The following is a 13,481-nucleotide window of genomic DNA, read 5'->3' as shown; positions in this document are numbered from 1 at the left end:
TACAACAGTATGTGTCAGGTGGGACTGGAATCTCTCTTCAAGGCCAGCTCTTGATCCATTATGCTATATTCCCATGTAGGTAGGCATTAAAAAAAAAAAAAAAATCCCATTTTCTAATAATAGACAAACTTCTTCCTGGATAATAATTTAGCAAGAAGCAGAAATCTTGAAGGATATATATGTGGTGGAAAGCACCCTGGAATGAGATGGGAGATGGAAATTTTTAGCTGACTACCCATCCGAAAAATGAGATTGACCCAGATGATCTTAAGGACTCTTCCAGCTCTAATTTTGATAACTAAATCATTTGATACCACACTTCTGTGGTACTTTACACAAGTTTCCTCAAGATGTCTCTGTGATGAGAATACTGGTATACAAAGAAGTTAATGACTAGTTACAGTAAAGCCACACAACTTGTACCCAGGCTTCCAGATGCCCCAAGTAAGGGCTCTTTCCAATTAACCATACTATCCTATTTTTATAAATAGTTTTATATCAGCATTATCATAGAGCCAAACAAATTTTGAAAAATAGCTTTCAATGATTGGGGGAAAGGAACCAAAAATAGAATAGTAAAGATTATAAGACATATGAATAATTTCACTGGGATAATAGTGAAAATTTTTTAATAGAGGTGAAATCAGTAGCAAGTTAAATCCCATTTCTGTAGCAGTTTAATGTTTTGACAAGTACTTAAAACTAAGATAGTGCTAGTGTAAGTATTCCCTTCTTTACAATTGAGGAAATGGATTCTGGATTCAGTGATTTTGGAGGCAGGTCTGAAAACTCAAGTTTGTTGACTCCAGCAGATTTTAGATGTTGCAATGTTGAGTTATATTTGTTGATCTTCGGAATAAATAGTCTTTTCTCAGAAATGATTCTGAACTTCCTAGCACTATAAAGATAAATAATAGCTGATAAATTCATAACTAATAGCTCATGGTTGTGATACATGGATTGCAGTATACTAATAATGACTATTATGACCCCACTAGCTTCCAGTCAGCAATATCAATGGAGCCTTGCTTATGTGGGGCAATATTTATGTAAATAATAGAGGAGTAAAGTCAGTAACTTGGAAAGCAATTAAAGGCAAATGACATTGTCTTAAGCTGGCATCTTTTTTATCAAATGGAAAACAGACAAAAGAAACCACATGTGTGTCTCCCGTGGAAAGAATCAACTTATTGTAATTTTGGGAGAAAGAGCTTAAATCATTTTCTCCCCACTTGTTATAAAGTCATGTGGTAGACAGGGATATCAAAAAGCAGATTTATTTGGTTGAAAAATCAAAAAGTTTTCTCTCTTTTTATCCCTCCCTTTCAAGGAAAGGAATTATTAGGTAAACTCGTTACTCAAAAACATTTTTAGTTGGTAACTGAAAAAATTTTCTTTTCAGGTATATTCTACAAGTTTGTGAAATTCTTTTACAAGTCCTTTTTTAAAGGTAGGTATGGGAATTATTAAGCAGTTTTCCTTTTGGACAAGCCTTTTAGCAGAGTCTTATCAGTTATTTCATAAAATTGTATTTGTTCAAAATGTAGATTGAAAAGACTATATAAAAGCAGCTTTTTTTGTGGGTGGAAACAAGGTGGGGGAAGAGTGCCCATATTTTGGGGAGTGTTTGAATAAATCATAGTATGTAATGGAATGCTATTCTAGAAACCTGGGAGGACATGCAATTTAAGTAAGCAAAATCAGAACAATTTATATAGAAACATTGTAAAAACAAGCAACTTAGAAAAATTTAAGAACTCTGATCATCACAATGACCAACCACAATAACTGAGGATCCATACTGAAACCCGCTCCCTGACAAGTGTGATGAGCATAGGGTACAGTTTGAGAGTTTTGTGGTGTTTTGTTTTGTTTTTTAAATTTGCTCAATGCTACGATTATTGTTTGCATATTAAAAGAGTTCTGGTAGAAGGGAGAGAGAAAATTTCTTAATTGGAAAACAAAATAAAAAGAAAGAAAAGGCCCCCACAGAAATATAATTTAATTGTGAATGGTGAAATGGCCTGAAGCCTGAAGAGAAGATGGAGAAACTAAGAAGCTAAATAATGGCTTTAGTTCCTTCCAGTTATAACTTTCTGTGGCTATATAGTATGAGAGGAAGAGGGAATGTACCTGTCAAGTATGAAAATGAATCAAAAATGATTTTTTTGAGTTCTCCAATTTTTGGTACTTGACTCTAGACTGCCTCTTCCTGGATATTTTCTTTGGAGTCCAAACAGTACTCATCTGGTTTTCTTCTGCCCATCACACCTAAGTTTCATCATAAACCATCTCTTAGCACCTAACTATAGATGACCCAAGACTGGCTTTGAGCCCTCTTTTCTCCTGATAGCTCTTCTGGTGATCTCATTAATTGCCCTGAGTTCAATTATCTTGTGCATATGACTTCTAAAATACATCACAAATTTCCTCCTACATCATCAGTTGCTTTCTGGATATCTTCATCTCAATATCTCATAGACATCTCAAGCTCAATGTGACCAAGATAGAACTACTTTCCCTTTCCTAACATTAACTCTCCCTCAAACTTAACTATTTCTATTAGGGCACCACCATCTTTCTGGTCAGTCACAAATGGCAATAACATGCTTAACTCTTGATCCCTCTCCCTAATCCTCCCATATGTAGTTATTTTGTCTTACAGATTCTACCTCTAGCTCTTTCATCTGTCCCCTTTTCTCCATACACAGGACCTTACCTCACTTGAACAAGTCATCTCTTTCCAGGGCTGCTGCAATACCTGGCTTTCAGCCCATGTTCCATAAAGCTGCCAGAAATATTTGACCTTGTCACTCTCCCATACTCAAGATTTCAATGACTTCCTTTTCCTTCTGTAAGATGCAATTTCTTCAGATTGGCATCTAAAAATTTTTCATTTGTGTCTCCAGACTATCTTTTCAGATTTTTTCCATGCCCCTTGCCTTACACACTCCATTTCACACTTGCATTCCAGCCAATATGAATTGATCTTGTAATTCCATCTCCTGCCTCCGTGGTTTTATTACAGACTGCCTTCTGTGCCTGGAATTTACTCCTTCCTCACTTCTGCATCTTAGAATCTTTAGTTTCTTGAAGGCTCAGCTCATGTCACCTCCCCCCTAATTTTTAACTTTCGTTCCTCAAATTTTCTTGAGTTTGTGTTTATGTGGTTTTTTCCTAGTAGAACATAACCTGGAGGACAGACTTACATTTTTGCCTTTAATTCTCTTAGCCTAGTTTAGTTTTTGCACATAGTAAGTGCTTAATATTTAATAATAATTTACTATATCATTGAATGATCTTCAAAAACCTACTTGAGAGGAAGCCTGATACAAAGTTGTCTTGCTACGCTTTTTTAAGAGCGTTTAAAAACTCTGGGGGGAGCCAACTTCAAGCCTTAAGAGTAATATGAGAGAGGTAGTCCACTACATTTGGACTATAAAGAAATGAGTGCCAGTCCTGGCTCTGACTCATTACCTAGGTAGATTTTCTGTATCTCAGTTTTTCCACTTGTAACAAGAAGATCCTTAGCCACTTTGTAAGGTGGTTGTGAAGATAATACCAGAAAGGGCATGTCAAATGCTATATAAATGTGAAGTAGCTAATCACCTATGTCACTTTTTAAAATACCTCAAGTTCCCCTTTTAAAAAATAGTTTTTATTGATGTCATCATAGTTATTCCAATTCTCATTCTGGCTCCCAGAGAGCCCATCCCACATAACAAAGTGTTTTTTTTTTAAGAGAGGAAAAAAAAATTGGCACAACTGATCAAGACAAAAAATCCAAAAACGTGCAGTGTGTAACACCTGTGGACCTTCCACCTCTATGAAAGAGTGCGTTAGAGGTGTCTAATCATGTTTCTTCATTTGAGGCCTGTTGATTTTTATAATCTTAACTATATTTGCTTTGGATTTTTTGATGTATACTTGTTTTTTTCCCACATTTTTATAGTTGCTGTGTATGTTGTTTTCTTGGCTTTGCTTGCTTCATTCTGGGTCAGTTTATATGGATTTTTCCATCTCTCTACACTTTTTTTTTTTTTTTTTTAATCAATGGTATTTTATTTTTCCAAATGTAGAGATAATTAAATTTTTTCTCCACTTCCTCCTTTCTTTCCCCCCTCCCCAAGACAGCAAGCAATCTGATAAAGATTATATAATAGAATACTTTTAAACATATTTCCATATTGTTATTGTACCTCTCATTCTACAACTTCTCCACTATTGACTATTGCCAGTTTGGTCATTTTTATGAATTTATAATGAATAAGATAAAAACTCAAGTTGTTTTGAATTGCAATTTCTCTTATTAGGGATTTAGAGCATTTTCCATGTGATTGTGAAAATTAATTTAAGAACTGAATAGCTTATTTTATATACACATACATATATAACCATGTGTTAAATGTATATATGTATATAAATTGTTGATATGTGAAATTGTCAGAGAAATTTTATACAAATATTTTTTCCATTCAATCATTCCCCTTCTTATCCAAATCTACTTATTGCTGTGAGAATTGTGCTACCTGTTTTTCTTCTAAATTTCTTTTAAACTATGCTCTTTAATATTAAAATCTTATATGGATTAGAATTAGAATGTTTTGTTGAAGATGGTATAAGGTGGTCATCTAAAGCCTAAGTCACTCAAGAGAAGGTAATGGCTAACCAATGTTTTAAAGGTTTTATTCTCTGGTCAAGGATCAGATTAGACTTCCTTATCTTCTGTCCTCCCTCTGCACTCATAAACATTTTCATTTTCTAATATCCTTTTTCTACTATTTCCTGTCTAAAGGCAAAAAAGCAATACCTTTCTGCCTTCCCCTTTCCAATCTACAAACAAGAGTTTTTGCCAAGAAAAGTATAGAAGCGAGTTGGTTCCTTTAGATCTCCTCAGATGAGGAGAGTTGCAAATACTGCATCAGGCCTGGTGTCAAGTTATTGTATAAACTTGAGCTGAAAAATGGTTTTCTGATGAAATTTTCTGCATGAAAATTTTAAACTAAGATGGTTAAGAATAATTAATTAGCAGAACACTGATTAGCTAATGAGACTGAATTCCACATTATGCCAGATTGTTGCCTCTTGGGGCAACAGATAGATGTTACAGTAGATAGAGCACCAGGCCCTGGAGTAAGGAACATCTGAGTTCAAATCCTGCCTGAGACACTTAAACTAGCATTGTGATCAAGGGCAAGTCACTTAACCTTTTATTTGCTTCAGATCATCATCTGTAAAATGGGGACACAATGGTGAAGGAATTGGCAAATCAAAATTGGAAAAGACATAACTGAACAACAATAACTACCATTACCTTCTGGAAACCCTTTAGGAAGCTAGATATATAATAATCAACTATATGTCTAGAAACTAAAATATATTCTACATAACAATTTCCTCAGTTTATATGCTTTGTATTTCATCATTAGAAGAGCTTATATATTTCGGGGGCAGCTAGGTGGCACAGTGGATAGAGCACCAGCCTTGAATTCAGGAGGACCTGAGTTTAAATCTGGTCTCAGACACTTCACACTTCCTAGCTGTGTGACCGTGGGCAAGTCACTTAACCCCAGCCTAAGAAAAAAAAAGAGCTATATATTTCAATTGAAGACAGTAAAATCTTTCAAGTAGGAAACAAAATACTTCATTACAGGTCTGTCAGGAAATTGATAGAAGAGAATTTTGGGTCATTTTCTGATGCTTAATTCATCTATTTGGGAACATAAGTAATCAGTTATATATCCCTTACATCACATACAAGATGTACAGACCAAGTACTTTACTGCTGTTTGAAACAAGATAACCAAATCCAAGTAGAGTTCTTCTCTGGTATTGATCTGAATAGCAAATGGAGATTTTCAGTTCATATTAGTTTGCTTTCTGTAGGATGACTATTGAGATCCCTGCACAAAAATTCAAAAATAAATGCAGCATTTAAATAACACTTTAAGGTTTGCAAAATCCTTTATATATAGGCTTATGAAACCTTTTGTAACTTGCCTAGGATCACAACTACTAAGTGAGCAGTGTTTGGGCCCTAATTTTACACACTCCAAGCCCAATTCTCTATCCATTATATTTCCTAGCTGTTTTCAAATACTCTTTATTTATTCTCATTCTTTGGAGAGTCTTTTGACTTGGCAAACCATATGTGAGAAGTCTCAGCTTAACTGTACACTGTTCCACTTCCTAACGAGCCTTGTCCCTTGTACTGGTACTCTCTCCTACCCCCTCTTTCTAGCTTTCTCTTATTGTGATGTAAGATCTTTGATGGAAGGGACCATCTTGTTCTGTTTCCTTTATTATCTCCAGAACTTAGCAAAGTTCCAGGTTCATACTAAGCACTTAAGTAGTGTTTTATCCATCTATATTTTTTTATCAAAAGCATTTTTAGCACAAAAGGTGTCATGTCGTAATAAAGGCTATTGCTTTCAAGCCATTAGGTAAAATAGGCTCTTTGCTCTGATTCTGTTTAGGTTAGGCCTATTGACTTTGAATATGATGGGAAAACCTAAACTGCTCTGTTCTAGAGAATTGCTTGTTTTCCAGATGAGCTCCCTCCTAGCCTTATATAGATCAAGTTGTCAATGACATCTGTTGGTAGAACAGAGGTCATTTAAATCTATTGTGTAGAGCAGAAGTCATTTAAATCTATAGTGAGAAAAATAGCCAAGAATACTCCATGGCAGAGAGGAATGAGAGGATTGTAACCTTGAGGTTCCCAGTTTTTAAAACAAATAATATAAGGGACTGAGGGCAGTGTGTTTTGACAAGTTTTTGACAGATATAATCTTGGCTGAAATTATTCCTGAGACCTTTTAGGCTAACCCTTCACACAACTACCAAAATGATTTTTCTAAAGCACTCTTCTTAATAAACTCCAGTGGATTCCCTTTATACGTTAGATCAAATATTAACTTGGGAACTTAAAAGTTCTTCACACATGCTATGGTCTTATCAAATTTGCTTTATTGTTTCTCATGTAACCTTTGGCTTACAGAGCCAATTGCATGGATTATTCAATGCCTGTTGTTTTGTTTTTGCCCATGTAGGCTATGTGTGCCCACATAGTTCTGTCTAGATGTGGCTCGCAGGGAGACAAAAACAGATATTTCTAGCATCTTCTCTTCCCACCCTTCTCCAAGGAAGATGGATTCCTAAAAAAAGAAAGAAAGAAAAAAAGATGGACTCCTGCCAGGAGGGAAAGTAGGAGTTTGGGGCCAGAGGTTGGTGACTCTGTTCTCAGAGACAGAGGGTGCTGGGCTAAAATTATCTCTCTCTGCTCTCTTTAAATATTACTAATCCAGGAGAAGTGATTTTTAAGTTAATGCTACACTCCTGGTTTCTATTCCTTAATAGGAAATGAAGGTTCCAAGTTACATATCCAAAGATAAACTTCCTTCTTACTTAATAACCTGTTCCACAATGAAAATGCTTAGCAAATAAGTCCATTTATTCAAGTTGATTGCAAAATAGAGATCAAAAAAAGGATGTATAGGAGGGAGGGAGTCAAGATGACAGAATAGGTGGTGAACTATCTACATATTCCTCTAAACAGATCTAGCACATGTACCAAACCAAATGAGGAAATCTAAAAAAAATCCATTGAGACCTCTGTCTAGTCCATTTTGGCATAGGGAGACAGGGAGCTCCGTGAATACTAGGAATGGGGTTAGAACAGGAGCACTTTTTACCCCTTACACTGCATACTTTAGTACCCAGAAAGACATGGTGCATCAAGGCAAAAGGACTAAGCCACCCTCAGAACCATTTCTTGCTATTAAATGGGGGCAGTTATAACTTCTGTATCAGATCACAGATCCGGGGCGGGTGGAGGAATCTGTGGATAAAGGGGTTTGAAAATGGACTGTAGGAAACAACAGCAATGATTTGGCTCACCCCTTAGATTCAGAGCAGGGTCTGTCTTCCAACATCTAGTTCAGCTTGTAGAGAGGTATAATCAAGGCAGGAATCTCAGACCAAAGAAGAGCCTACAATTTTGCCACTTGAACTGGGGGTGGAGTCCAGTCTATTCTTTCACACACCCCAACTGAGGTCTTAAACTTACAGAATTCAGATGAGGGAGACAACAGATTTTTTTCCTGGATTAGAACACTTTGGGAGCATTGAAAGCTTGCAGTTCACCAGACTATCCCTGGGATCCTGGAATAGCACAATAGTCTCTCCAGAAGTCCTGCAAAGTCCAAACCTAATATGAAGTGCAAAAATAGAAAGTAGCTGAAAAAAATATGAAAACCAAAAGAGGATACCACCATAATGAGCTATTAAGGTGTCAGGGATACAAAAACCAGAAGATAATGACTACAAAACAATTACAGGCAAATCCTCTTAAGAAAAACACAGTTTTGGTACAAACTCAACTAGCATTCCTAAAAGAGATGAAAATGTTAAATGGAATGAAAGAGCTTAAGAGAAAAAAAAAGGAAAAGAGCAATGAAAGGCTGAAAGGGAATTAACACCTTGGCATAAGAAGTACAAGACAAATTTGGCCAAGCAACAAACTCACTGAAAACTGAAATGAATCCTATAGAAGCTAATAACTGAAAAAATAGAATGTATAAGGAAGACAGTGGAAATATAATCTACCAGTCATTTCCAGAAAGAAACCTCAAAATGAAAAGCCAAAAATCTGGACATTCCGTTAAAAAAAAAAAAAAAAAAAAAGTACCTTAAGTAGCTATTAAAGAAAGAATATGTGGGACAGATCCTGAGCCCCAGTGTGGTAGAGTTGGCATATGCTGACACCAGGATCTCCCATATGTCTTAGCATAGCCAGGGGAGATGGGTGATCTGGGAATCTCCATGAGTTTATAGCCCCAAGCAAACAGACAGCTTCCAGAGGCCAGATTTCCATGTGCTTCAGCATAGCCCTTGGGAAAAGCAGAAACACCCAAATGGATCTCAGTAGTTACCATCACTGGGACCCCAACTCAGCACCAAGCAGGTTACCAGAATTCTCCATAAGGACTAGCCACCCCAACTCCATACTTTCAGTATTACACTAGATACCAGGGTCTTAACCTATGGCCCTTAGGACAATTTCAGTGAAACTTCAGTTTACCAAGTAAACAAAGTGGCAGCCACTGGCACAAGAAAACTGAGACAGTATTTCTACCTTGGAAGCAGAACAATTTAAAAGAAAAAAGCTCACATCTCCCCCCTGCCCCCCCCCAAAAATATATATATATATCCATATAACTCTTAGAAAGTTAATATAGTGAAAGGGAAAACTGAGACACAAACTCAGTGGAGGGCAGCAATGCCAAAAAACCTATAAGCAAAACCCTAAAGAAAAACAGGAAGTAGTCTCAAGCCTAGGAAAAAACTCTTGGAAGAGCTCAAAAAGGAGTTTAAAAGTCACACAAGAAGTAGAAGAAAAAGTGAGGAAAGAAATGAGGGTGATGCAAGAGAATTATGAAAATAAGTCAATAGCTTGGAAAATTCCTTAAAGAATACAATTGACCAAATGGAAAACTATCTTAAAAGTTAGAATAGGGCAAGTGGAAGCTAATGACTCTATAAGATACAAAGAATCAAAAAAGAATGAAAAAAATTGAAGAAAATGCAAAATACAAGAAAAACAACTGACCTGGAAAATAGATCCAGGAGACACAATAACAGAATGATTACACTCGGAAGCTTCAATATTACATTAAAGAATCAGATGATGGAACATGATATTCCAAAAGGCAAAAGAGCTAGGACTACAACTAAAAATTACTTAGCAAAATTAAGCTTAATATGTCAAGGGGAAATTCAATGAAATAGGATTTCAAGCTTTCATAAAGAAATCAGAACTAAAAAAATTGATTTCCAAAAAGGAGGAAAGGGTATTTAATAGGGCTAAAATATTTACAACTGTCCATGGGAAGATGATACTTAATTCTTAAAAATTGGATCACTAATAGTACAATAGCACTATTGTGGAATATACATAGTACAAATATAAGGTGAATTTGAAGGAATGACATGAAAAAAATTAAGAGATGAGAAAAAGAAGTACATTGAGTGCAGAAGGAAGAGAAAATGATATAAATTACTTCACATGAAATGTGAAAGACCTATTACAGTAGAGGAAAAGATGGGAGTGTAGGCAATGAGCATTGCTCAAACCTTATTCATCAATATTGGCTCAAAGAGGGAATAATATATACAATCAGTTAAACATAGAAATCTAATTTGACAAGAAAGTAGAAGGAGAGATTTAGTAAACGGGAAGGGAAACCATATAAGGGGAGGTAGTAGAAGCAAGCCACTGGTAAGGAGGGAAAGGGAAAAAGCAAGAGGACAAATAAGAGGAAGATTACACAGGAATTAATCATAACTGAATGTAAGTGGGATGAACTTTCCCATAAAATAGAAGTAGATAGCAGAAAGGATCAAAAACCAATGTTGTAAGATATACACTTGTAATAGAGACACACACAGAATAAAGGTAAGAGGTTGGAGCAGAATCTACTATGCTTCAGCTGAAGGTAAAAAAAAAAGGGTGCTAGCAATCTTGATCTCCTTCAAAATAAAAGTAAATATAAACCTAATTAAAAGAAGGAAGAAAACTACATCTTGCTAGAAGATTCTATAGACAATGAAGCAATATCAATATCTCCAAAATCTTGAAGTTAACTTACAGGAAGACATAGACAATAGTATCATTGCAAAATGGAAAATAATTTTGTTTTTAAAGCCTTAAAAACCAAAGCAACCAAGATTAGAATGGAAGTAAACAACTGGGAAACAGTCTTTACAGCAGTCTCTGATAAAGGCCTCACATATATATAGTGAACTGAGTCAAATTTATAAAATACAAACCATTCTCCAATTGATAAATGATCAAAAGATGAACAAGAAGTTTTCAGTTGAAGAAATCAAGGTACTATATAGTCATATGAAGAAGTGCCCTAAATCACTTGATTAGAGCAAATTAAAACAGATTGGCTAATATGACATAAAAGGAAAATGATAAATGTTGGAGAGGGTATGGGAAAATTTAGGGTTGTGAACACATCCATTCTTTCTGAAGAACAAATTGGAATTATGACCATAAGATTGTAAAACTGTGCAGCAATATTACTACTAGGTATGTCTCCCAAAGAGATCATAAAAAGACCTACATGTACAAAAATATAGCATCACTTTTCATAGTGGTAAAATATTGGAAATTGAAGGAACACATCAGTTAGGGAAGAGCTGAACAAGCTGTGGTATATGAAAGTAATGGAAAACCATTATACAATAAATGATGAGCAATCAGATTTCAGAAAAACCTAGAAAGACTTATACAGACTGATACAAAGTAAAATGAGCAGAATCAGGAAACACTGTATCCAATATTAAGCAATATTGTGTGATAATCACATCTGAATGTAAAAAAACAATGCTCCAAGCAAAATGCAAAGGGAAATTATATTAGTATCCAAATAAAGAACTGAAGGACTTTGAATGCATACTGAAGCATTTTTTTTTTACTTTATTTTGGTTTTTTGATATTTTTTTTTCTTTTACAACTGTGACTAATATGGAAATATGTTTTACATAGTAGCACAGGCATAAACTATATCAAGCTGTCTATAGTGAATGCCAAAATTTTTCTTGACATGTAACTGGAGGAAAAAATAAAATACTATTAAAACCAAGAATATATTAAGGAGCCACAGTCAGGATTACACATGATTTAGCAGCCACCACTATAAAAGAGTGAAGGGCTTAAAATATACTCACTCAATAATGTAAAGGATATGTCTTTATAAACAAAAACTTACCCAGCAAAACAGTATAATGATGCGGCATTGTATGGACAATGAAGATACATAGCAAATAGCAAATAAATGCATTTATTCTATTGATGGCAAAATGGAGATCAAAGAAAGGATGTATAGGAGGGAGGGAGCCATGATGGCAGAATAGGAGGTGAACTATCTACAAATTCTTTAAATAGATACATAATGGAACCTTAGTGAAGTAATGAACTTTTGAGCATTCCTAATAAAAAGATCAGAGCTGCATAAAATTTTAAAACAAAGAGTGAAGCAGCATAAAAAAGTAAACATGAAAGAATAATAAAGGACCAAACAGGATAAGCTGCTCTCATTCATATATGGGAAGATGATATATATGTCACCTGTGAATCTTCCCATCATGAGAGTCTTATTAGATGAGAATGATTCAGTTGTGTCTTGATTACCTTGAGAGGGGGAAAGGAATACACTGAGGGAAGAGAAAAGGGAAAATTGTTATTGTTCAGGGGAAATTATTAATAAGGATGCACAAATAGAACACTATGTCATAGGAGGTGGAGATTAGCTGACATTTGAACCTCATTCTCACCTGAATTCAAAGAAGAATACACACACACTATTGTGTATGAAAATAAATTTCTAGAGAGAAAAAAGATTGAGGGATTAGTCCTAAATATAAAAACTAAGGATGTACAAAATAAGCCTCTTTTTGAGATGACAAGGTATAGGAATCTGAGGGAGTGTTCATATTTGGGGAATGGCTAAACAAGTTATGGTAAATAACTTGTGATGGAATATTATTGGGCTGAACTCAACATAAGGACCAACCAAAATTCCAGAAGAGTAACAGAAACATGCTAAAAAGGAAACATGAAGAAACCTAGCTCTTGATAGGTTAAGAACTTAGGCTACATAATGAGTCATGTATTTTGAAAATATTCAATATGGAAATCTGATTTGATTATATATGTTTGTAAGGGGTTTTGTTTTATGTTGTCAATTGGAGGTGTTGTGGGATAGGAGATTGAGAAAGTGAATCTTGGCTGATTAAAAAAAATAACTTTTTAAGAAGAAAGCCTATATAGGCAGATACATATCAGACAACACCAAAGGTAAGCTCGACCAAGAGAAATTCTCCAAATCTGTGGTGTAGTAAGCTGGGTATAAAGACATGACAGAGTCTACCTCTCTATGTATAGGCTTCTTCCTAATGTTTCTCTCCCTTTGGTGACCCAAAGAGAATTTGAAAGGATATATTTTCTTTCTTGATTGGATGTTGGATGCACAAAGATTCTTGGCTCTTCTCTCCAGGTTTTACCATCTCCACTTCCTACACAAGCCAAGAGCTTCTGATAATCTCTCTCAATGAGGAGAGTCCCTTACAAATGCACTTTAATTCAAGAGTTATATCCATAAATTGCACTCCATTTCCCATTTTTGTGCCTTAGGTCCTGTCTATTTCTGGAATGCATTCTTTCCTCTCAATCCTTTAAAATGCAGTAAGAACCAACTAATATGCTACTTTCTGCATGAGGCCTTTTCTGATGCCTGTACTATTAGTACTCTTTCCTCTAAATTACCTTAAATTGATTTTATATATAAGCCTGTGAATGTTTTGTTTATAAATCTATATATGTTTTCTAGCCCAGTAGAATGTAAGCTCATTAAGGGGACTTTTGTCTTTGTTTCACTTTTGTCTTTGGATCTCCAGATCCTTGGCACATA

General features: G+C 35.2%; 1 protein-coding gene across 2 annotated transcripts in view; it reads right to left on the bottom strand.

Annotated features, from left to right (window-relative positions):
- Positions 1–13,481, bottom strand: part of CDKN2AIPNL (CDKN2A interacting protein N-terminal like) — a 44,331-nt gene that overhangs the window by 9,517 nt on the left and 21,333 nt on the right. Inside the window, exon 3 of one of the 2 annotated variants that reach the window (XM_074290909.1) lies at positions 4,031–7,157. The exons of the other annotated variant lie outside the window; for it this stretch is intronic. Coding sequence (XP_074147010.1) covers positions 7,020–7,157 — 138 coding nt within the window. The 3' untranslated portion in view covers positions 4,031–7,019. Of the gene's footprint in view, positions 1–4,030; positions 7,158–13,481 lie in introns of those variants that run through there. 2 annotated transcript variants of the gene reach the window in all.

The sequence above is a fragment of the Sminthopsis crassicaudata genome, chromosome 2 (genome assembly GCF_048593235.1).
Source record: "Sminthopsis crassicaudata isolate SCR6 chromosome 2, ASM4859323v1, whole genome shotgun sequence".
Classification (NCBI taxonomy): Eukaryota; Metazoa; Chordata; class Mammalia; order Dasyuromorphia; family Dasyuridae; genus Sminthopsis; species Sminthopsis crassicaudata.
This window is presented reverse-complemented; position numbering and strand designations above follow the sequence as displayed.